Genomic DNA, 25,346 nt, shown 5'->3' on the forward strand with positions numbered 1-25,346 from the left:
GTCATTTCGACCCAATTTTCTTCCTAAATTATGATTTCATGTCTCAGTCTAACTTTGGAGAGATTTTTCAATGTGACCGTATCCCGGACTAAGTGGATTAGGTGGAAAGGAATTCAGCGAGGATCCATTTCCAAATTTGATGGACCTAACCACGTGAGGTAAACGCAGACAATAAAATATGATTCAGAGATTAAAAGAGAGGAAAAAGATGATTCCAGTAGCAAAGTGGAATTTCGAACACTTTTAGGAGATGCATCAATCGAGCCTCTTTAATATAACTAATTTATAAAGAAATTTTCAAGATTTTTACTTTATTCACATCGGTATTACACGTACCAAAGTAAAAAAAAATACTTGATTAGTAACGAGATATGACTAGGACCTTAGGTTCAAATCTCGTTAATGGCAAGTCACTTAGTACTACGGTCTAATGGTATTCCTCTTCATTTGTAAGTGAGAGATCTTGAGTTCCATTCTCACGCAAAGGTGAATTTAAACCACATTGTTGCTAGCCCATTGGGAGGCTTAGCTCACCTCCTCCCCCTTAGGCTATCTCCAACTGAAGGTTGGCCAGATGGCTCATTTTAGTCATCTGGTCCTCCAAGAAATTAATATTTTAATAAACAGTGCATGACCATATTTCTTATCATCTCCAACCGAATGCCAAAGGGTCATAGGGTTCGCTTTAGCTCTGTCACAAAAAACCATCTCTAACCGAGAGTCATAGGGCCAAACATATTATTTAAATTTAAAAACTACAACAACTTAAATTAAATTCATATTTACCATCTCTAATGGGAAGCTTATATTTGGGGCACCCATTATATTTGTCTCACATCGAGAGAGAATTGAGCAAGCAAAAGCTTGCATGTGTGGCATCCATTATATTTGTCCCACATCGGCTGTGGAAGAGGTTTGAGCAATCAAACATGCTTATAAGGGCAACATCCTCACATAGAACCAATCACCTTTTTGGGTCTTGATTATTTTTTTTTTTAATTTTTGGCAAAAAAAAAAAAAAAAAAAACCACTAGCTGACATCAACTAGCCGTTGAGATTCAAATTTTTTAGCCTAACCCGGGGCCGGCCGATTGGCCGTTTGGCCATTTTTTGTCCAATGGGGCCCACGAGACATTTGGCCTGACCCTCGATTGAAGACGATTTTAGGGCTATTTTTGGCCCTATGAACCCTTCGGTTGGAGATGGTCTTAGTGTAGATAATATAGTTTGTTTTAAAAAAAAAATTCACAGAAATTACGAGTGGCACTTACTAATATTCATACTTCATAGTAGATCAGGCAATTTTTTGCTTGACCCTTTAATTTGATATGAAAATAACAGGTTCCAGGTCAACTTGTTAATGAGTTGGGCGTTATCGGATCGCCCGTTAACGAGTTGGATCATTATCGGATCACTGGTTAAGAACCCAATAAGATATCGTTTGTCAGATCTAGACATTAAGCCAATTCTTGAATGACCAATTAATTCTACACAAAACGACATGACTCGTTAACGAATCGGGTCATTGTCAGATCATTTGTTAAAAACCTGTTAAGCGAACGGATATGACAAGATACGACACGATATGACACATTAAGATAACGGATATAATACGAACACGACAAACATGATCTGTTTGACAGGCCTGCTTCATAGTGCATAAAAAAAAGCCCCAAGTTGGGAAAGCAATTAAACTTTTTCTTATTGATCAACAAATTTGCTTTCATGACTTTCAAGCATTGAAGCGACCAACCTTGTGAGAATGATAAGTCTTACGACTTGACCGTATATACAAGGACTGGTGATGGACTAATATTGAGACAGAATTTAGAACGCATGCAATATTCAGTGGTTGCTTTATTACCCACTTTCACATTTTTCTTCCTCAAAAGGAACACAGATGGAGAATAAACAGGTCAAGAATCTGAGTCTGCTTATTCTATAAGTACTTTCAAATCAAGCAGATCCCCTTTGGATGGTAGAAGTTGAGTTCTTTCTTCAATCATTAGAGAAAGCTCTGATAAGTCGATTTTCTCCACTAAATGCTTCTTACTTGGATTCCATGTATATGATTCTACTCTTGAAATTGAAATCCTAGTAGGCAAAGCAAAATATGACTTTAGCTCGTGCACCACTAGTTATATCGTCATACGTTGTACGTGATTTACTATACGAGAGATTTTGTTGTGTCATTGAATTTATACACTTATTCATCACGTGATCAAAGATAGTTAATTAGGTACATAAACTTAATGACACATTAGACTTTCATCTATTCTAGGCAATTCAGCAGATCAAGAAGCTTAATGATATTTTAATCCTTATTTTGATATATTATGTATGATCATTTGGGAACATGGAATAATAGCTTTATAATCGTACAAAAGAATCAAGAAAGACTTGAACTTTAAATTAAAGAATAACTAATTAGGACGACTATCAAGTATCACCCAATGAAAATTTAATAATTTCATCAACCGACACGTCTCATAATTAATTAATTATACTTTTATGATTGTTCATAGCTCAAAATAAATGGTCATGTTCATCCTCCATCATTTTGATTACCGTTAAATACTTCCAATATCTTACGATGGAATTAAAAATAATAATTTTGAACAAAAACAAGTTCATCATTCTCAAGAAGCTTCAGCGTAGATTTCAATACCAACGCTACAAAATATTGTACCAAAGATATAAATTTACATAAAATCCATAAAGAGTTCAATCTTTAAAAAAAATTCCTTAACATTGCTCGTACAACATACCGCATACAAATGTTGCGAGCAGTTTTCTACTAACATGGTGAGTCATATCACTCAAGGCGGGGCAGACTTTCTCATTCACTCTCCCCTAGAAGGCTAGAAGGCTTCAGTTTGAGGAGAGGATAAGGTTACATTCCCTAGAACTGCTTCTACTTCTACAAGAACCAGGAGTGAACCAATTCAGTTATATATGCGTATTATCAGGTTCCCAATACTGCAAAAAGGATAAGGATTGTCTGCCCTCCTAGTTGTGGTGCCCTTCCATGCCCTCCTATTTTGTGCCGTCACGATTAAGCCACGTTAATATTTTATATTAATTTTTTAATGAGATAATAAGACAAAAAACAATAAAAATATAAAATATTGACGTGGCTTAACCGTGACCGCACAAAATAGGAGGGCATGGAAGGGCACCACAACTAGGAGGGCAGACAATCCTTGTCCCTGCAAAAAATCTTCTCTAACGAATTAGGCATATTATATATACGCTATGAGTTTGATTAGTACTGTAGCATAGTTTTGACGTGCGTCAACATGCAGATTGAGTTCATTATTATCAAATTATCCAATGGTTGCTGGTATCCATGGGAACCAAGGATTCTGTATATGAAGAGAGAGACTTGCATGCATACTGTCACCATTAGGTAAGATGTTAGAATATTAAATCGGAATGCTATAATAACAACTTACATATTTATTTCTTACAAGTTCTTTTCGTATTTGTAGGGCGACAAAACAGGATGAGGATCCTCTCTGGATCCTCTTTGTGGGGGTCTTAATGATCCTTACATTGTGATCGTTTATCGTATATCGTGTAGTCAGTATTCGTTAGGTACTATTTGTGTTTAATTTTAAATAAAAAATTCAAAATAATTTATAACCGCATAATGTACGATAAATGGTTAGGATGTGAGGATCCCTATGATCCTTACAGTTTGGATCTGGATGGAATCCAAATCCTGCAAAACAAACAAAGATTCATTCTTTGGTAAACTTGCAAGCAAACTAATGATTTGGATTAGCCAAGAAGACATGAGATCGCAATAACTTGTGAACATGATGAAAAATAACAAGAGTTCTGAAAATTGAAAAAGGAGAAGAATTTACATGCAAAGATGAACTCAAAGTGTGAGCAAAGATAAAGTCTGTTACATGAAACTTTTCTTATAAAAATAAGTTGTTACTTCTTGGATTTTACACAGAAGTTTAAACTTGGGGTAGCTTGGCAAAACTACAAAGCATGAAGAGAAACAACTTGTGTTTGTTGGTTTGTGTTGTCTCCTCATCAGCAACCAAAGATTACCACTCCTAGCTAGTTAAGTTAGTATAACCGAGGGTAAAAGAGCAAAGTCAGATGTGAGCATGCGGATGAAGGATGTGACTGCAAACACCGAAGCATGAGAACGTTAATTAACCCACAGCCACAGATGGCCTCCTCTTGGGTCATTGTCTAACAGATCTTACTGAGTTTGAGAAGACCCTTCACCTTGGCAGCACCTACAGTGCCTTTATTTGCTCCCTCTCTCTCTCTCTCTCTCTCTCTCTCTCTCTCTCTCTCTCTCTCTCTCTCTCTCTCTCTAGCTGTTTGCATTTGAAATAATCCCCAAAACCCGGGAAGCATCGAAGGAAGTAAGTAAGAAGAGTGAGAGACTTAGAAAAGTAGAAGTCACAGTCAACCAAGTGCTTTAGTGCTTGTTACGAGATGATTTTTCTTGTTAGGGCTACGTGATAAGGGCATTTTCCATTAACTATATATAATCATCATTCAGTTTTTATAGATGTCTTATGAATATACGTATTCTAACAATATTATCCAAATTTTTCTTATTTTTTTGTATTTTTTTTCTATACGGTTGTTTTACTTGAACATCTCTCAGCTCTCAAGTAGGATCAGCGTGGCTAAACTAAAATACAAAAATGAATGTTATACTGTTATAAGAAGTATTTTACAAATAATTTCGTCCTGGAATTAACCCTAATCAATAACAACTTGTTAATTAAAAAAGCACCAACTACTAGACAACCTCCTTAAAAAAGTTGCTTCACACTTTCCCTCGCAGCCACTAATGAGCCAGCCTTTTCCTTTGTTGTAACGCCGGATGATGTGCTGAGTTGTAGTGAGTGAGTGAGTGAGTGAGTGAGTTGAGAGGATAAGGCTTTTAAGGAAATCAATGACAAGTTTTCTGGTGCAGAGCAATCCTTCGTGACTGGATCCTCTCATGAGCAGTCTATCTGGACCGTTGAATTTTAATCCAACAGCTTCAAACAAGATGTCTTTATAAAATTATAATAATTGCAGCCGTTTGATCAAATTTGAACGGTCCGAATGAACTACTCACGAGGATCCCATCCTGAACTCAGGAAGGATTCAGTTCCCAATCCTTCTTCTTCACCCCTTCCATCACCATAAATACATATTTAATAATCCAACTTTTTTATTTTATTTTATGTATTTGCATATATTTAATATATGTGTGTGAGAGGTAAAGTCTCTTCAGCATGCAGCACTGACTCTTTTTTCGCATAGATGTAAAAAATGCTTCTGATATTATCATGATCTGGTTTCTGGGTTTGCTAAACACACCTCCCCCGTTTTGCAATCCACCCAAACTTCCATCTTTTATCTACTTCTGGCCACTCCTTTCTGTGGGCTTCTGGTGTTTTCTGATAAACCAACCTCCACACTGACCATTTTCAGGTAAGTTATAAAAGAACTGAGATTCTCATCATTTTCTTTTTGTTTATTTTTCCTTTCGTTTCTGAAATCACAGTAGCAGTATCTGATCAATGATAGCTAGCTAGCAACTACCATGCCATTCTTTATTATTATTGTTAGTATATTATATCGTTTTTGTTGTCTTTTTCTTCTTCCTCTGTGTGCCAGGGTGCCAGGGTCCTTGAAATATGTAATCTTTCTTTTGGAGGTTTGTTTATTTTTTGTTTTTTTGGTAAACTTTTGGAGGTTTGTTAGAAAAAGGCCATCAGGGGAAAAGGGTTTTCACAATCACTGCTTCTACTTTGTCCTCGTTAGGTTTTTGGTGCTATCTCTATTTGATATTTTATAATGTATGCATTTTCTTTTTAAAATAGAAAATCGTTTAATTTCTTAATTTTTACTTGAAATTATCTGAGTAAAAAATAATTTAAATCTAAAAATTGTTCAATCATCAACATGTATTAAATAAATCAAAAGAATTCATAATAAAATGTCTATTTCTCTTATATATTTTGACTTTTTGTAATCATTATCCTCAAATAAAAATTAACAAATTGAACATATATAATTATGAAATTTCTACAAGGATGATGGACATGTATTATCCTTATTTTAATTTCTGGTATTGATACGTAGATTCCTGATATTATTCTCTCTTGCACCTTTCTGATTTTTGCATCCCAAGAAATAAATAAAAATAAAGGCTTTATCTCTTACCAATGCCAAGTGCCAACCAACTGTAAATAATTCTGCGCTTACTTATACAGAAAGTAGGGGTTCATTTTAGCTCTCAGTCATTTCTCTCTCAATCTCTCTCTCTCTTTCTTTGGTGGGTTGTTTCTAAAAGCACTTAACTTCAACTTTTGGATCTTTTTCAGAGCAACCCACCAATGACAGATTGGAGTGGTATGATGAGCAAACCCAGTGGTTTTGGTGGGGGAAGAAGTAATGAAGATTTTGAAGAAGAAGATGTGTGGAGTTTTGTGAAGTCTCATAATAAGAACTCACCTGTTGCTGCTGCTGCTTCTTTTTCTTCTTCGCCTTCGTCCTCCTCTGCATCTGCATGGCGCCTCCCTACTGCTCTAAGAACAATCCCAAGCGCCAATAGTAATCCTCCAGCTGTCCATGAAGTCCAAAAATCTGCTCCTGTGGCAATCCCTGATTGGTCAAAAATTTATGGCAAGAGTGCGAAGATCGGTTCTTCGGTTCATCACCATGATGATGGTGATGTGTATGGTGTCAATGGTGATGGTAATGGTGATGGTGGTGATAATGATGATGATGGCGATGATGATGGCATGGTTCCTCCACATGAATGGGTTGCCAGAAAGCTTGCAAGAAGCCAGATTTCATCATTCTCTGTGTGCGAAGGGATTGGAAGAACACTCAAAGGAAGAGACCTCAGCAAAGTAAGGAATGCCATTTTGACTAAAACTGGTTTTTTAGAGTAATTATTTGGAACAAGTGCATTGCTACGTGATGTTTCCGTCCAATTAATATAGTGTCAATGTTTAGAACGTCACGATGTTAGTTAACCGGCTTAGGTAAGTCGTTCTATATTTCAAGTGTTCATTTTTTTTGTATGGAAGTGGAACTAGGTGGCTAAGAGAAAATCAGAGGTGCTTCAGGTGAAAAAATGGAATTAAGAACCATTTGGCAGCTCTGAGATTTTGTATGGTGGTCACTACTAGTCAAGTAAACAAGGAATTAGAAAATTTTGATGCTTCTTAAATTTTAAATTTGCATTTGTTGACCTCCTTGAGTAATTCTTTAAACTTTTTTTATTTTTATAAAAGAAAAATAATGAATGATAGCTGTGGGCCAAAATCACGAGTTATCCTTCTTTAAAATGGTAAAAAAAATTGAATAAAATTCTTAAGTATAGCTTCACAATAATTAGGAGCAATGCGATTGTTCATTAATTTGGTTAGAAATCAGCAAAAACCGATAAACTCTTCGATGTTAACTTCAATTGAGTTTTTAGCAAGAAATTTCAGCCCTTTTTTCTATGGTGCGACGAAAATGACACTACAATTGATTTAGTAGAATATGTTCAAGTTTTCGTATTATCATTTGCATGCGTATTAAAAATAAAATCATTCCGATCTGTTTATTCGAATCAGGGCCACCAAAGTATGTAAAAAAAATAAAAAATCAAGAATCGATTCACCTTGCTCCACCCTGTCGGACTGATTCTAGTGTTTTGGTATCTCTAAAAGATGATCTCTGCTAAGATGATTCTCTCAAAGTCGGATTTTTTATGAACTCTCTTTCATTTCATGTTTTTTGCGCAATATTTTAAATTATTAGCACGACAGTTACGTTAAACAATGAAGTGATAAAGAGTTTATGAGAATCCCATTTGAGGTGGTAAAGATACCATAATTTGATTAAGAGATCCCTGGGTATATGCAGCCAGCTCCAACAAATGATTGGCTATTCTTCTACAAGAATACAAATGCAACAATGGCACCATTGAGTTTCCACCTTTCATTCGTGCTTGCAGGTTTTCTAACCACTCAAATTCCCACAAAAATCTTGCAAACTTTTCGAGTTGGGTTGCCTTTTTGATCAAGGGAGGAGCATCGATTGGATCCCAAGTCCTCAATATGCACCAATGTGTCATGATCTCTTAAAAATTAATAGAGAACAATTATGAAACTAGCTCCGAGTGAGGATTGAACTAGTGACCTTTTGCTTACGAAGCAAACGCACTATATTATGGAAGCTAGTTGACTATTTTTTTATGCAATGATATTGGAGGTGACAAGTTGGGTTAAGCAGCCAAAGATTGCAATTTTAGTAGATTGTATTGTTAATCTCTCTTTAAAATTGAGGAATTAAGGAATCAAGGTCTCTGTGTCGGATAGCTGATAGATCCTGAGATTCAGACCCTCATTTCATATCCTTTGGCCCCGATTAGCCCATTCATAGGGTCTGGATTTCTCTCTCCCTCTCTTGAACAGTCCAGATTTCTTGATTCATTGACTTTAGACTGCGAGATGTTGGAGTAAAATCCGGTTCTCACAAGGTTTTGTGGTCTCACAATCATTGTACGTTACTTGAGGATCAAGTTATAGGATTAGGGAATTAACTTGGACTTTTCCGGTTGCAAAAGGAATGTAATATTAAGTTGTTATTCTTGCTAAAGGGGTTCCTAATCCTGATTGGTTAAGGAGATATAGACATATTCAGTTACCTATTAGGTCTCAATGATGGGCTAAGCCTATTAGGTAAATATGCCTATATAAGTGAAGGTCCCTGCGTTTGCTTAAATACGCAATATTCACAAACTCCCCATATAGTTTGATTGCTAAGGATCAGTACAACGTAGAAGACTCTTTGCACACCAAGGTTTCACGCATGGCGTCTCCAGGTTAGTTACTTATATGTGTTTTAATCTATATAGGCTAATAAAGTTTTACATGTGGTATCAGAGCATAGCTTGTATGATTAAGACCTTAAAAGAAAATTAAATTAGAAAACTTGGTAAAGTTCCTTTTCTGTCGTTCATCATGTTATAGTTTATAGTTTTCTGGTTCAGTTTTTTGCCTTAAAATAATTACGCATGATGGCTACTATGTTTTTCAATTATCTGGCATTCAAAGTGGATGATGGGTTTACATTATTATATTGTTGTGCATGGATGCCGTGTTAATTAACGTATTGCCAATATAAGGACTAATTGAAAGACATTGAAACTGGACATATATTTGCATGATGGATTGTTTCCAGGTTCTAGAAAGACATGTCTGATATAAAGATTAATAATCTGACATGCATAAAGTAATATATGATCAAGTTTTTAGGTATCACTTGGTTGATATCGATTAAGCAAGCCGTAGCGGCTTAATTGATTTGAGTGGTCTCTAAATCCAAAGTCCTATTGATCAAATTGTGTTGTTTTAATTATAACGATTACGATAATCTTCTTGCTCGTAAGTGTGGATTATTATAATTGGTTCAATTAGACAATAGCATGGTATGGAATATATACTGTAAGAATTTGTGGAAGGTTTTCTTCTTGCTCGTAAGTGTGGAAAATTTTTCATGAAAGTAATTCTTATAACTATGTATTTTAGTGCCACATACATATTAACTTTCTTGCCCGTAGGTGTAAGTTAATTATGTTTTGAAGTTTATGGGGATTAAGTATGTATTGTTTGTTTAAATCTTCAGCTGTCAATGCTTCTTTGAATTTCAATTCAATCCAAGCTTTAACTGGGACCAACTATAAAAAGTGGAAGCAAGACATAGAGATTATTCTAGGTCTCATGGACTTAGATGTTGCTTTGAGAGAGGAAGAACCAGATGTTCCTGAAGAGGACGACTCGACTAAGATTAAAAACAAGTATGAAAAGTGGCATAAGGCAAATAGGATGGCAATTCTCATTATGAAAAGGGCAATGTCTGACACTGTGAGAGGTGGTATTGCTGATACGGATAGTGCTAAGGAATTTTTGGCATCAATTGAAGCTAAGTTCAAAGAATCCAACAAAGTTGAAACCGGAAACCTTATGAACTCATTGATGACAACCAAGTTTGTCGATGGAAGTGTGAGGGAGCACATATTGGGGCTGATTGATATTGCTACTAAGTTAAATGCTTTGGATGTTGCAATTAGTGATCCATTCTTGGTTCATGTGGCTCTCAACTCTTTGCCTTCGGAGTACTCTCAACTGAAAAGCACCTATAATGCTCAAAAGGAAAAGTGGGATCTCAATGAGCTTATAGCTACTTGTGTTCATGAAAAGCAGAACATAAGACATGACAAGAGCAAGGTCGCTAATTTAGTCCACACCCATGCTAAGAATTCAGTCAAAGAAATTTCCAAAAACCCCTCCTACAAACCTAAAGGGTCTAACAACTTCAAGGCACCAAACAAGCCAAATAGTTTGAAGTGTTTTTTCTGTAAGAAATTTGCCGGACATTTGAAAAAGGATTGCCCAAAGTATAGGCGTTGGTTGGAGAAACAAAAGGCTAAAGGTAAGAACATTGCGTTTGTTTGCTTTGAAACTAGTTTGGTTGATGTTCCTTCTGATACATGGTGGCTTGATAGTGGTGCTTCTGTGCATATTACAAATACCTTGCAGGCGTTCATAAGCAAGAGGGTGCCAAACAAGGATGAAGTAAGCGTGTTCGTAGGCAATGGAGAAAGAGTACCGGTGGAGTTCATTGGAGTAGTTCGACTTGTTTTGGATTCTGGTTTTATTTTAGATTTAGAAGATGTTATTTATGTACCTTCAATGAGAAGGAATTTGGTTTCCGTTGGCAAACTCATCAAGAATAATTTTTTTCCTAGTTTTAATGAATATGGCTTCGATATTAATCACAAGTTGAATTTCATTGGAAGTGGTCTATTTGTTGATGGTTTATTTAAACTAAATTGCAAGGTTCCTTTTGTCTCCATGAACACCGTAGGAGTTAAGAGAAGGATTTCAACCAATGATACTTCATCCAAGTTATGGCACAAACGGTTAGGACATATATCAAAGGAACGAATGCAAACTTTAACAAAAACTGAAATTTTGCCACCACTTGATTATCAAGACATGGATGTTTGTGTTGAATGTATAAAAGGAAAAATGGTTAACACCAAAAAGAAGGGTGCAATTAGAAGCCAAAATCTGTTGGAACTTATTCACACCGACATTTGCGGTCCGTTTCCCACACCAACACATGATGGTTTTAAATATTTCATCACCTTCATTGATGACTATTCAAGGTATGGCTACATATATCTTTTGGCTGAAAAATCTGCTGCTTTTGAAGCTTTTAAAATATATAAAGCTGAAGTGGAAAACAAATTGGACTTAAAGATCAAAGTTGTTAGATCCGATAGGGGCGGGGAATACTATGGCAAGTATGATGAAGCTGGCCGTCATCCTGGACCTTTTGCACAGTTTTTGGAAAAGAATGGCATTGTAGCACAGTACACTAATCATAGAACACCTGAACAGAACGGAGTTTCAGAAAGACGAAATAGAACTCTTAAAGATATGGTGAGGAGTATGATGTGTTGCACAAAGTTGCCAATGTTTTTGTGGGGTGATGCTATAAAGACAGCGAACTACATCTTAAATAGAGCTCCTAGCAAATTTGTTCCAAGCACTCCATATGAATTATGGTACAAGAAGAAACCGAGTGTATTTCATCTAAAAGTTTGGGGTTGCAAGGCAGAAGCAAGAGCTTATAATCCATTGGAGAAAAAGTTAGACCCAAGAACCATTAGTTGTTTTTTCATTGGATATCCCGAAAGGAGCAAAGGTTATCGGTTTTATTGTCCAAATCACACCACAAGAATTATTGAAACTGGGAGAGCTATGTTTATAGAAGAGTTGGTTGGTGATTTAGAGGTTGAAAGCTTCAGCTTTGAAGAGGAAAATGAATTAAATAATGAACAAGGACTTGTTGTACAAAAAGATGTTGTGGTTAACTCCACCATGGCAGCAAGTGATGAAAGTCCATCTCTTAATGCTCACGTGGAAAGTGAGCAGCAAGAAATTGTACATGATCACCATGATATACCAATCCAAGTGAGTGAGCCCATAGTCCCTGCTAGTAATACAGATGACCAAAACCAAGTCCTTTTAAGAAAATCCCAAAGAATTAGAAGGCATGCAATATCGGATGATTTTATTTGTTATCTACAAGAATCTGAATTTAATCTAGGAGAGGTTGATGATCCAATTACATTCAAGGAGGCCGTGACTAGTTCTCAAAATGAAGAGTGGTTGAAAGCCATGAAGTCTGAGCTTGAATCAATGAGTAAGAATGGAGTTTGGGAGCTAGTACAATTACCAAAGGGGTGCAAGGCTATAGGATGTAAATGGGTATTCAAAACCAAAAGAGATTCTAAGGGAGATATAGAGCGATATAAGGCTAGATTAGTAGCCAAAGGGTTCACTCAAAAGGAAGGAATTGACTACAATGAGACATTTTCTCCCGTTTCTACCAAAGATTCATTTAGGGTCATAATGGCACTTGTAGCTCACTTCGACTTGTTTCTACACCAAATGGATGTAAAAACTGCATTCTTGAATGGTGATTTGGATGAAGAAATTTTCATAAAGCAACCGGAAGGGTTCATTCAAGAAGGGAGAGAGAATTTAGTGTGTAAGCTCAAGAAATCCATTTATGGTTTGAAACAAGCCTCAAGACAATGGTACTTGAAGTTTGATCAAGTTATACAAGATTATGGTTTCATTGAGAACCCGTCTGATGAGTGCATATATCTAAAATTCAGTGGGAGGCATTTTGTAATCTTGGTACTTTATGTAGATGATATCTTGCTAGCTAGCACAAATCTTACCCTACTCCATGAGACAAAGCTTTTCTTGTCTAATAGATTTGAGATGAAGGATATGGGAGAGGCTTTTTACGTCTTGGGGATAGAAATTACTAGAGATAGGAAGAATAAAATACTTGGCTTATCTCAAAAGGCTTATGTTGAACGAGTTTTGAAAAGGTTCGAGATGCAGGATTGCAATGGTTGTGACATTCCCATGGCAAAGGCAGATAAGCTAAGTAAATCCCAATGCCCTAAAATTGAAACTGAAAGGGTGGAGATGGCTGGAAGACCCTATGCTTCTCTTATTGGCAGCCTCATGTAGACCCGACATCGCTCAAGCAATTGGTGTTTTGTCTAGATATCAATCTAATCCAGGTTTTGCTCATTGGATGGCTGCAAAGAGAGTCATGAGATATTTGAAAAGGACTAAGACTTATAAACTCTGCTATAGAATGACCAATAATCTCGAGTTGATTGGCTACTCGGATTCGGATTTTGCGGGGTGTGCAGATTCTCTCAAGTCTACTTCCAGCTACGTTTTCATACTCGTTGGGGGAGCAGTGTCTTGGAAAAGTGCAAAACAAGGGGAAGTTGCAACATCTACAATGCAGGCTGAATATGTAGCTTGTTATGAAGCCACTTCACAAGCTGTGTGGTTGAAGAACTTCATATCTAGCATGAATGTTGTTGAATCAATTGCTAGGCCAATTCAGTTATGGTGCGATAACAAAGCTGCTGTTTTCCATGCTCGGAACAACAAAAGGTCTAATGGAACTAGATATTTGGATCTCAAGTATAAGATGATTCGCAAGGAAGTCAAGAAGCAGCAAATTAAAATTGATTACATTGATACTAAGTCAATGTTGGCTGATCCACTCAATAAAGCTCTTCCTAATGCAGCGTTCCATGTGCATGTGAAAAACATGGGGTTAGTTTTCGATTTTGATGCACTGAATTAGTGGGAGATTCATTTATTTTAGTTAGTTCCCTTGCATTGATTCTGGAGTTAAGTCAGTAAAACTATTAGTTTTGGTTGGTTCGTGAGTTTGGATTATAAAGTTTGAAGCATTTTCAGTTATTTTTATTATGAACTTGTTGATTGTTTTATATATTTGTGTGACTGTTTGAATGCAGCTATCAAGTAAAAGGTAAAGTTAATGCTTTAAAGTCACAAGCATTTACAAGATGATATGAAGAATGTTTTCAGATATTTTTTTCATTAAGAGTAGAAAACTAAGGTGTTCTGATACAGTTACACCAGTCATCATGCTAGCACTGACTGGGTTTTGGACATAAGGTTTCAGTCGTTATTCTTCATTTTTTTAATAGTTTTGGAGGGCTTCGGTTGAAGCATTAAGCAGGCTTCCATGGTCTGATCAAGGAGGACCTTAGAAATTAAAATATCAATATATTACGTCAAGTCTGATATTTATATTTCGATTTTCTCACTTATTGATGTTTCATGTGATTAACCATGCTCACATATGTGATTATGAAGACTATGGACGTTGCTTTTGTCCAATAGACTTGTTAGTTCTATGTGATTGTGCTAATTGACAGAAGCTATAAGGAACCTTGAGTTTAAGTGATTTCCATGGCCACTAAAGTAATCCTGATTTGTTTTCTCTTAAGTTAAGTTTCATACAATGCTTGTTTCGACCAAGTGGGAGAATGTTGGAGTAAAATCCGGTTCTCACAAGGTTTTGTGGTCTCACAATCATTGTACGTTACTTGAGGATCAAGTTATAGGATTAGGGAATTAACTTGGACTTTTCCGGTTGCAAAAGGAATGTAATATTAAGTTGTTATTCTTGCTAAAGGGGTTCCTAATCCTGATTGGTTAAGGAGATATAGACATATTCAGTTACCTATTAGGTCTCAATGATGGGCTAAGCCTATTAGGTAAATATGCCTATATAAGTGAAGGTCCCTGCGTTTGCTGAAATACGCAATATTCACAAACTCCCCATACAGTTTGATTGCTAAGGATCAGTACAACGTAGAAGACTCTTTGCACACCAAGGTTTCACGCATGGCGTCTCCAGGTTAGTTACTTATATGTGTTTTAATCTATATAGGCTAATATAGTTTTACACGAGATCCAGAGAGAATCTGAATTCCTAAGAACTAACTGAAATAAAAAGCAGGAAATGAATACTAAAAATAGGAGCAGGAAATCCAAATCCTATCGGTACACATACTAAGTTACCTTAAGTTACTCAAACACATACATGTGAGTTATGAATGAGGATCCTCTCTGGATGAGGATCTCAAGAATCTTCAAATCGTGTACGTTTATCGTACATCGTATGGTCAGTTTTCGTCAGGTACTGCTCATGTTTAATTTTAAATAAAAATATTTAAAATAATTTCTGATCGCACGATGTACGATGAACGGATAAGATTTGAGGATTTATAGGATCCTCACAAAGAGAATCAAGCTAGGATCCTCATTCGTGAGTTATTAAGTTACTCAAATATGAAACAGTCTTGAATCTGATGACACAAAACGGAAACTGAATGAACTGAAACCGACAACATGAATTTGCACACATACATTTGGCTGATTCATGAATAATTAAACCATAATTAACGTAATTTAAATATGTTACATAAACAACCATGTTTATTAAATAAATTACCATTTTTCTTATTCTCTGGGTTTGACGTTCCATTGAAAATAAAGTCTAAAGACTTTTTGGTCAAACAACATGAAGCTGTTTGCGGTTTATTTACATGGAGAATAAATGAGGACGTTTCAGTAATTTGGCATATTAAAGAGGGCAGTTAGTGGGTCTTTCTCACTGCACATCTCGTCTCTTACAGAGGAAAAGAGAGAGAGTGTCCACTGTCCAAGCAGGTGGCTTTCACCTTCCAAATTTCCAAAGAACTTTCCTTTTTTCAATTTTTTTTCTGGGTTTGGATTATTTTCGAATTTCCCTGAAATTTGTTGTTTGTTTTTCAATTTTTTGATTTTGTGTGTGTGTGTGTGTGTTTTTAGCATTGCCGGAAGGAAATGTCTGTGAAGAGCAGAGGATGGGGAGGAGAGGTAATAGTGAGGAATGTGATATCAAGGAACTGGGCTCTTTTGCTTTGCTTCTGCAGCTTCTGTGCTGGAGTTTTATTTACCAACAGGTAAATTTCTCAGATGGGTTTTTATTGTTTGCTATGAATTAGCAGTTTTTAACTAATTCCTATGCTTGTTATGAGTACATTATGCAGTTTTGACGAAATGCTTGAAAGCCCATGATTAGTTGGTTTTTGTGGAAGAATCTGAGGAAACTATTTTAAATTCTGTGTGTTTAACTGGTTAATGATGGCCAGTTTATGTTAATTGGGTGATTATTCTATGTTTGGAATTGGGGCTCACTGATTATATCTTAAGAAATTTGGGTTTCCTTATCTGGTTTTGTTAAAATTTTGTTCTTTGAGGCACAATGTGTAGTTTGTTTCTAACAAGTTTTGTGTCATCAATGCAAAAGATGAGCAAAGACAAATGCGTGTGCTTTTCTATTTGTTGATGTTCTCTACAATTGCATTGTTTGATTTGCTTAAGGTTACATGTCGAGAAAACTTGGCATTAGTGGTTTAAGACATCCATGTCATAATGATCAAGAAATTTTAACAGGTTATGGATGGTGCCCGAATCAAGGCCATCGAGAATTGGAGCTGAAAAGATATTCTCCGAATCTGATGCTTTTGATCATAAGCTTGTAAGTGTATTTTTCACATGTTTTGTAGTCTTAATTTGCATGGTAAATAGTTCTTGAGAATGTGGCCATCTTTTTATAGCTCGAATTTGGTCACAGATCAAACGAACTTCAAAGAATAATGAAATTTTGTAGCTTATGAAATTTCTTACAAATATTAGTCGTACCATGCGGATATAGTTCAAATCTTTGACTGAGGGTAGATTTCTTCGATAAGGGGAAAACGAATTCTGGTCTGTAGTTTCAAATGGAAGTATTTGTAGTCTCACCACGGGACACGTTTCATGAGAAATAGTTAGAAGGGATTTTGTTTCTTCAAGGACATATCGGCTTTGAAGTATTCTTTTACATCATTTCTTAGCTGATCAATTAAGTTTCACTGTGATACTGGAGGGCAGTGTAATGTCTCAAAATATGAGGGAGGATTCTGTAGTTTCACAAAACTTTTGGGAGAGGTCTATGTAATTTACACTTATTTCCTTCATATGAAGCTGTAGCTTTGTCAATGATGCTTCTTTTGTTGTAATTTTTCCTCAACTTTTTGCCTATCTTTGAAGGTTTTAAAGCACACAACCAGTGACAATTCAGCGGAAGCTACTAATCAAGTGATTCAGTAAGCTCTGCTGATGCTGTATCTTACAAGAAATGTTGTTGTGTCTTGAAGTCCTATAACACGAAGCGTATTTCTATTCATGCATGCAGGCAGCTAAATAAAACGATTTCAGATTTGGAGATTAAATTAGCCGCTGCTAGGGCAACTCATGAATCTGTACATAATGGATATCCTACGTCAGGAAACTTGAAGACTGTTCAATCAACTTCCAAAAAAAAGTACTTCATGTTTATAGGGATCAATACAGCTTTTAATAGCCGAAAAAGAAGAGATTCAGTACGTGCAACTTGGATGCCTCAAGGTGCATTATACATTTAGGTTTAATTTAGTTGCGATGTTAATGTGATATTTGAGTTTCATATTCTAGCTATGATTAATGGTTTCTCGTTGTAAAAATCTTTACCAGGTGAGGATAGAAAGAAGCTCGAAGAAGAGAAGGGCATAATTATACGGTTTGTTATAGGTCACAGGTGAGGTTGACCATGCCTTCTTTCATGCGTTGTCAAAAACTAAATTCATAGTTAATCTGGTTAATGGTTATGTACATATCTAGTCATTTCGGCACTGAGACAGATACAATGTCTATTTTTTTTCTCGTTCCTAATGATACATCCAGGCTATTGAATATGAACTGGTAAATTATGAATATTTATTGATTTTCCTATTTTTACTAGTTCGACAGCTGGTGGTATTCTTGATAAAGCAGTTGAAGCAGAGGAGCGCGTCCATGGAGACTTCCTGCGGCTGGTGATTTTCTTGTCCATTTTAATCAGAAATATATTATTCCTTGTAACACTCCATTTTACACAATTTCTAATTCATACTATATTTGCAGGACCATGTTGAAGGATACCTGGAATTATCAGCCAAAACAAAGACGTATTTTTCGACAGCTGTTGCCTTGTGGGATGCTGAATTTTATATCAAAGTTGATGATGACGTCCATGTAAATTTAGGTAACATAAATTTAAGATTCTTTTCCACATCTGTTCATTTTCCCAAAGTTGCTCAGGCTCTGTTGCTAACATTATTTTTCTCAGCATTTCGATTTAACCCCTTTTCCATCTTGTTGAGTTGATTTGCCTTTCATTTACCACAGCAACGCTTGGAATGATTTTATCTAGACACCGTCTGAAACCCCGAGTCTACATTGGCTGCATGAAGTCAGGTCCAGTCCTTGCTCGAAAGTAAGCGAGTGGTCTGTTATTTTTAGCTGAATGTATGCTCTCAGGTGTTGATGAACATGGTTTTCATGGTATTTTTATTGTGTAATAGGGGAGTGAAATACCATGAGCCAGAGTTTTGGAAATTTGGTGAGATAGGAAACAAGTATTTTCGGCATGCTACGGGACAGTTATATGCTATCTCAAAAGATTTGGCAACTTACATATCAATAAACCAGTAAGTTCTCACCTTGTCTCTATTTACGGTGCTAAATAAAACTCTGCTTGGAAAGCGTTGCTTCTCAAATTGCCTTGTAACCTTTTAGTTTGATTCTTATTTCTTTCTTCTTTTTTTCCTCTTGTTGAAGGGATGTGCTGCACAAATATGCCAATGAAGATGTTTCGTTGGGATCTTGGTTTATTGGTTTAGACGTAGAACAGGTGGACGATAGAAGACTCTGCTGTGGTACCACGCCAGGTAATATGAAAATTCTATCGATTCTCTGCCTAGTAGTTATACCCTGAATGAGTTGTTTTCCTCATATGAGATGTAATTACATAACATGAAATCTAGCAGTAGAAAAAGAGATAAAATGCTGCTTGCGTGCATTCTATATAGAGTTGATGGTGTAATATGTGCTGCAGATTGTATGTGGAAGAAAATGGCAGGCAACACCTGCGCTGCTTCATTTGACTGGCGATGCAGCGGGATTTGTAAGTCTATTGAGAGGATGATGGGCATTCACGAGCACTGTGGTGAAGACAAGAATGCTGTTTGGAGTGCAAGATTTTCTCAGTAACTGGCTGATGTTCATCCAATCTCATGAGTGATGTGTGGATAGCCTGAAGAAGGCATGCAGACGTGGTTTGTTCTTCTTTCCGGCTCGTTGTTGGTGATAGATGTATGTAATACCAAAATATAGAATGATTCCATTGTTGTTGGGGGTGCCATAAGCATTATTGCTCGTGAAATTAACCCCAACGGCAGCTGGAAAGACTAAAGAGATGATGAGATAGATATTTAACACCCCATTCTTTTGATGGCGGGGACCTAGATTGTAAGTTCTCTGCCATGGACACTATGCCTCTTAACAAGTAGTAACCTTTAAAACCTACAGCATTTGCTGCATTTTGCTTTCAAAGCAATATTATAATATTTGTTGCCTTCACTCTCATTGATGACTGTTTAGTAGTACTGTTAAAACAGTAAAAAGGAAGACTCCAAGCCTTAATGGGACACATACGGTCTTACAGGGACGATAAATGATTTCCTTCATCCAAGATGGATTTCCGGCGAATGAAATGTCTTGCATGAATCTTAAGAAATTTACAATGCAACGAAAATCCCTTTAAAATAAGTAAGTTTTAACGAAACATTTCTGGTACATCTTTATTTATCATTTTTCATTAAAACTAAAATTTTTTTTTAATTTTTCGTTAGTTTTCCTTTACAATAAATGACGTTTCAATAAAAATCCAAAACCCGCTATGGTGGGTGAGACCAAATATTTTAAACCAAATGATGTGGTTGTAGATTATTGAATTATTGATTAAGTGTCGATTAACGTGTTTATTTCTTATTGGTGACATATCATTTAATACTCAGTATTATAGTATGGTGATATTTCTCTTCACTTGGAAGTGATAAGTCTTAGGTTCAAATCTCGTGGATGGCAACTTCGATACCAAATTATGTTGTCCATTATGTGGATTAGCCGAACTCCATCTTCTTTTAGTGTAAAAATATCAATGTACTAAAAAAAAAAAAATATTTATCTCCCTAGCATTCTCTCACTTTGATGCATTTGTCCATGACACATCTAATTCCAAAATATTTGGTAGATATTAGAACTATTTTAATAAAAATAAAAAATAAAACGCAACGACGTCGTTCGTAACAACAAATTGGTGACGTGACCTAGGAGAGAGGAGAGAGGAGAGAGTCTTGAAACACCGCGAATCGAAGGGAGAGATAGATAAAGATTGCAAGTCAACAGATTTCGTGTTGGAATCGGAAAGGAACCCTAACAATTCAAGTCTCTCTAATTTATATAATACTACTTGTATGTGTTTGTGTTTGTGTATATATTGCCTTCAATAATTCTCTCCGTCCGTCTCTGATTGATTTTGACTCTTCTGTTCTTTTCCCAGTCCTCCAATCAATTCTCCAATCCCCAGAAAACCCCAATCGTTTCCTTTCCTTGTCTGGTAAGTTTGATCCCGCAACGTTTTCTTGCTGTATTTGTGTTTAATCTTGTTATACCATTTTTGGGTAGGAGGGAATTTTCAATTTTGTTATGTCTTGTTGTTTGAAATTTGCAGAGATCAATCGCAGTGAGAATTCCGCCATGGCCAAAAGCTCGTTCAAGCTTGAACATACTCTGGGTATGCTTTTAATTTTTAATTTTGTTGGGTTATTTGTATGGTTTCTGGAATGCCCATATGCCTGTTTTGGTTTCTTTTAATTGGTTGATTGTAGTTTTTGATGTCTTGTTCTTGAACACCTGAATTATGGATTGTGGCCCTTTTGGATTGAAGGATGATTTGCAGATAAAAGTTTATGTCTTTTCAATTTTATAAAACAAAAGTTTGGGTTTTTATCGATTGCTTCTGCTTGGTATTGTTTAAATTTTAGTATGAGTTTTTTGATCGAACTTGTTCTGATATCAAACTTGTTTGTTCAATGGAATTAAGTCGTGGGATTATAAATCATTGGCCTTTCTTTGACATGAGTTTTTCTATCGAATTTGTTTTTGATAGAATTAAGTTGTGGGGTTCTAGATTATCGACCTTTGTGTACAATCTTATCAATAGCTTCTGTTTGGTTTTTTGAAATCAGTCTCAGTTTTCTATCCGACTTGTTTGTTTGATGGAATTGAGTGGTGGTATTCTAAATTGTAGACCTTTTGTTGGCTAAAGGTTGAATTTTGTTTCGTGGAATGTCCATCATTATCATCGTCATGGGAGCATAATCTTTGTGAAAGGCTGTCTTTTATTCTTTCGGAATTATCCGTATAAGGCTGTCTATGGAATTAATTTTTGTCAAACTTTTCATTCACATTGTTTTGGTGATGGTCTTGGATTAACTAATTTCAGAAAGGAGGCAAGCAGAAGCTAGTCGTATCAGGGAGAAGTATCCTGACAGAATTCCGGTAAGGGTTTTACTGAATCAAATACGTGTACTTCCTTTGTTTTCAGGGTTCCGCTCTTTGCTAATTTGAGCTTCCATGCAGGTGATTGTGGAGAAGGCTGCAAGGAGTGACATTCCTGACATTGACAAGAAGAAGTTAGTAGCTAATTCCCTTCCGCTTTAGTTCTTCTTGTTCATATGTATTACTTATGCAAGAGGATTGTGCTATGTTTGTTTATACATCTGATATATTCTCTGTATAGTAAATAGTCTATAGTGTAAGTTGTGCATTTTGACTTGCACATGCGATTTATATGCACGGAGGGTTCTAGTCATGTCTATATCATTTAAAATTTGAACTTTATTAAAACATTTGGTGCGATGGCAAGTGCCTTCGCCCATGAGCGGTAGGTCTCGGGTTCGAGACTTGGGAGCAGCCTCTCCATAAATGGGGGTAAGGCTAGCCGACATTCACCTCTCCCAGACCCTGCGTAAAGCGGGAGCCTTGTGCACTGGGTACGACCTTTTTATTAAAACATTTGTGGGGAAGAACGATTCCGTATCTAAAGTGAAATCCTAGGAGTGGTTAAGAATGGTCTTGATCATATTACAATGGCAAACTCCAAGTTCATTCGTACTTCGCTAAAATCAAGGGGTTCTCACATGGTTTTGCTGTTATGTTTCTCTCCACAGATACCTTGTCCCTGCTGATCTCAATGTTGGGCAATTTGTTTATGTTGTTCGGAAGAGGATCAAGCTCGGTGCAGAAAAGGCTATATTTATCTTTGTCAATAACACACTCCCTCCTAATGGTCAGTTGCAATTCACTTATGTTTTAGGCATTATATATATATATATATAGTCTTCCAAAGTTGGGGTACTAATATTTTTCCTATGTTACAGCTGCTCTGATGTCTACAATTTATGACGAGAACAAGGACGAGGATGGATTTCTTTACTTGACCTACAGCGGAGAGAATGTGTTCGGTTCCTTTGAAGAGCAAGAATGGTTGTAAATAGAACCGAGCAAATGTAAATTCTTGGCATTAGAATTTCAAAGGATGTTAATGAATGGTTTTAACTCCAGTTATCTGTTTTATCTCACGGTCGTATATCGTATATCAGAATTGGGTTTTAATTTTTATGAGTTGTGCATGAAGTAGATCTGCTCTTCGGCCATGGCAGTTGATATTTTGTTACAGTTGCATATGGATGTGCAGATTCTAGTTCTATACGTAAAATGCGACTCAAATCCAGCAAGGCTCTCCACTTCGCGATGGTTGTTTTCACGATTTGAACTTGTGACATTTCTGTCACAAAAGTGCAACATTTCTGTTGCTCCATGGCTTCTCTTCAGATTCTAGTTCTATACGTAACACATCTAAAGTTCGAAGGAATAATTTCCGCACACCTCTATTTATTTCCCTTGCTTCTCCATCGATCCAACGGTAAAATAAGTAGAAGCGAGCGTGGGAGAGGAAAAGTTGTGGTAAAATTAATTCCCAAGGTTTAATAAGATTGGTATTTTGCCACTTACTACGGTGATGATATTCTTTTTCACCTGTAAGTGAAAGAACTTAGGTTAAATTCTCGTTAAAAATGAATTTGAACAACATTATTACTAACCTATTATAAAGCTAATCCCAACCCCCTCCCTAATATTGATTGTTCCAAAAAAAAAAATTACGATTGGTATTTCAACATTCTTACACACCAAACAGGCAAAAATAATCACAAATCAACACTTAGACAACAAACAATTGAACTTTCTGGATATGGAACATTTCTAGTTATCTGGTTTGGTTGTTTTTTTCTTCTGGCACTGATTTTTGATCCATTTGATGCCGCTGGATGTGCCGCTCTTGATCTTCTCAGCGCCAGCCATTGCAGCCACCTTGGCCTTGCCTAAGCCAGACTTGGTCTCTGCCTTCTTGTTGCTGCTGTCGTTTTCTCCCGTTTTGGCGCTCTCTGCATCTTCCAGTGCTCCAATGCCTCCGGCGCCCCACTGATCGGCCCACCCCGGTGCTTCGGCAGCCATCACTTCCCTCAGAAGTATCCAACCACCACCTGTTTCCATAAAACATGGCAAAATAATTTGACAAAGTTTCAATTCAACAATGGTACCGCACTCAAAATTTGCAGAGATCTCTTCATATTTTCTTTGATAATCGGTAGCAGATGGAGATCTGAACAGCATGGAATATGAGATACCAAGAACATGAGAGAGAGAGTACCTGGAGAGGAGAGAGAGAGGTTAGCTAGCGTGTAGATTTAGAAAGATGGTGGAGTTAACCGAAAGAAAACAAGTGAGGCGTAGTTGTAAGTTGTATATATGGAGAGAGCACATGGGATGAAGGATGGGCTGTCTCTCTCTGTCCATCACCTTCACCTCTTTTTTATAAATTTGATGTCACTATTTTACTTTTTTCTTCAAATTTATAAAGTAAAAAAGAAAAAAGAAAAAGGAGTTTGCCAACTCATGACATCCAGAGAAGCAAGCAAAGCATCGTTTGGCATTTTCTCTTTCTTTCCTTGTGCAATCTCTAATCATCATCATCATCAGAGCATCTTTTCCTTAGCAACCAAGGTATCTCTGCTGAAATTGACGTTTCATCATAAAATTAATTATCAATATGAGGAGTAATCAAATATCATATGCTTAGCAAACCTTGTTCCTCACCGATGTGGGACAACTCTCAACATGCCCCGTACTTGTGGCGGATTTTCAAGCCTACACGTGGACAACAACTGAGTGATGTGGAGCGAGTGTGGCCATTTGGCTTCACACGAAGACAACCTTGTTCTGATACCATGATGAAATTGAGGTTCCACCATAAAATCAATTGGCAATATGAGGAGTAGCCCAAGATCATATAAGCATATAGCAAACTTTGTCTCTCACCGACGTGGGACAACTCTAAACAATCTCTCCCAACTCTATATTCACCACACCACCAGCAGGATTCTATCTCCTCCAAATCTTCTTTTCTCTTTTCTGATTTTTCTTTTTTATCTTTCTTTCTTTATAAAGAAGTCAACAAAAGACGTTGTCAAAGTTTAATCGTGATTGTTCAAATAAGAGGGGATTGTGTGACTGTTTGTTGAAGGAAATTACCTTGAATATGAATAGGATAACTCACGGAGTCATCCACTTTCTACTTTCAACTCAAACAAAAAATTGAAATTGTTATCCAAGTCAAATCGCTCTAACAAACTCAACTTGTGTCTATCCCATCGATTCCTAAACATAATTAGTAGCATAAATTAAATTAAATAACAATTAATCATTTTTGTTCCGTTGTAGCAATAAAATAAAATAAAACTTTATAATAATTCTTCCATTGTTGCTATATTGTCTGCTGTCGATGAAGAAAATTAGGATGATGACGGATTTCTTCACATCACCTACAACGGAGAAAAGAAAGAAGTCTATGGATGGATAAGCTCAAAATATCTTAAGTAAACTTTAAAGCGTAAGAATTATGCTTCGCTGCTGAAAGAAGAGCATCAAGTATTGCTGAAATCCAATCACAAATGAAGAAGTATCTGATTATAGTTTTCAATTTCAATTATTCAGGTACGTATTCATTTGTGATTGTTTTTTCAACAGCACTAGTTGCTATTGTTTCAGCAATAAAGCATGGTTCAAAGCGTAAACCCTTAGAGCTCCAAGTTCAAAACATCATTTCATCAAATGACCTCACTTTGGTTAAACATTATTAGCCTTTCCTGATCTGGAGATCAATGGCCTTTATAAACACTGGAGACAATTTTATTGAAAATCCAAGTGCTTCTTTAAAAAGCACATGTTAGTAGTTCTTGAATATGCATCTAGTTCTAGTGGGTGCTTTTTTGCGTAAAAGTTTAATGAATCATGAGTACTTACAACTTTCTACCACGCAATCATTCGTTGTTAGAAAACGGTTTTTACACTCCAACAAAACACTACCACTCCAAT

At 36.4% G+C, this 25,346-nt stretch overlaps 3 protein-coding genes and 1 long non-coding RNA gene across 4 annotated transcripts; 3 read left to right on the plus strand and 1 right to left on the minus strand.

The window, feature by feature from the left end:
- Positions 1-5,337: 5,337 nt before the first annotated feature.
- On the plus strand, positions 5,338-7,234 carry LOC126623884 (uncharacterized). Its single transcript, XM_050292862.1, has 2 exons — positions 5,338-5,463; positions 6,360-7,234. The coding sequence occupies exon 2, from the start codon at positions 6,372-6,374 to the stop codon at positions 6,930-6,932; it is 561 nt and encodes a 186-aa protein (XP_050148819.1). The 5' UTR covers positions 5,338-5,463; positions 6,360-6,371; the 3' UTR covers positions 6,933-7,234.
- An 8,293-nt stretch (positions 7,235-15,527) lies between these two features.
- LOC126620669 (probable beta-1,3-galactosyltransferase 3) lies at positions 15,528-19,433 on the plus strand. The gene is made up of 12 exons (XM_050288892.1): positions 15,528-15,632; positions 15,774-15,907; positions 16,401-16,485; positions 17,040-17,095; positions 17,185-17,396; positions 17,502-17,565; positions 17,770-17,842; positions 17,931-18,051; positions 18,195-18,282; positions 18,371-18,496; positions 18,627-18,736; positions 18,904-19,433. Exons 2-12 carry the CDS (start codon positions 15,789-15,791, stop codon positions 19,056-19,058), a joined length of 1,209 nt encoding a protein of 402 aa, XP_050144849.1. The 5' UTR covers positions 15,528-15,632; positions 15,774-15,788; the 3' UTR covers positions 19,059-19,433.
- A 738-nt stretch (positions 19,434-20,171) lies between these two features.
- Positions 20,172-22,532, plus strand: LOC126623489 (autophagy-related protein 8C-like). Its single transcript, XM_050292387.1, has 7 exons — positions 20,172-20,321; positions 20,410-20,466; positions 20,581-20,643; positions 21,355-21,410; positions 21,492-21,544; positions 22,082-22,200; positions 22,292-22,532. Exons 3-7 carry the CDS (start codon positions 20,607-20,609, stop codon positions 22,402-22,404), a joined length of 378 nt encoding a protein of 125 aa, XP_050148344.1. The 5' UTR covers positions 20,172-20,321; positions 20,410-20,466; positions 20,581-20,606; the 3' UTR covers positions 22,405-22,532.
- Positions 22,533-23,053: 521 nt separating this feature from the next.
- Positions 23,054-23,969, minus strand: LOC126623490 (uncharacterized). The gene is made up of 2 exons (XR_007623782.1): positions 23,623-23,969; positions 23,054-23,455 (listed from the first exon to the last, which is right to left on the minus strand). It is a non-coding gene; the product is annotated as an uncharacterized LOC126623490 (long non-coding RNA).
- Between the last annotated feature and the right edge of the window lie 1,377 nt (positions 23,970-25,346).

Source organism: Malus sylvestris, chromosome 5 (genome assembly GCF_916048215.2).
Source record: "Malus sylvestris chromosome 5, drMalSylv7.2, whole genome shotgun sequence".
Classification (NCBI taxonomy): Eukaryota; Viridiplantae; Streptophyta; class Magnoliopsida; order Rosales; family Rosaceae; genus Malus; species Malus sylvestris.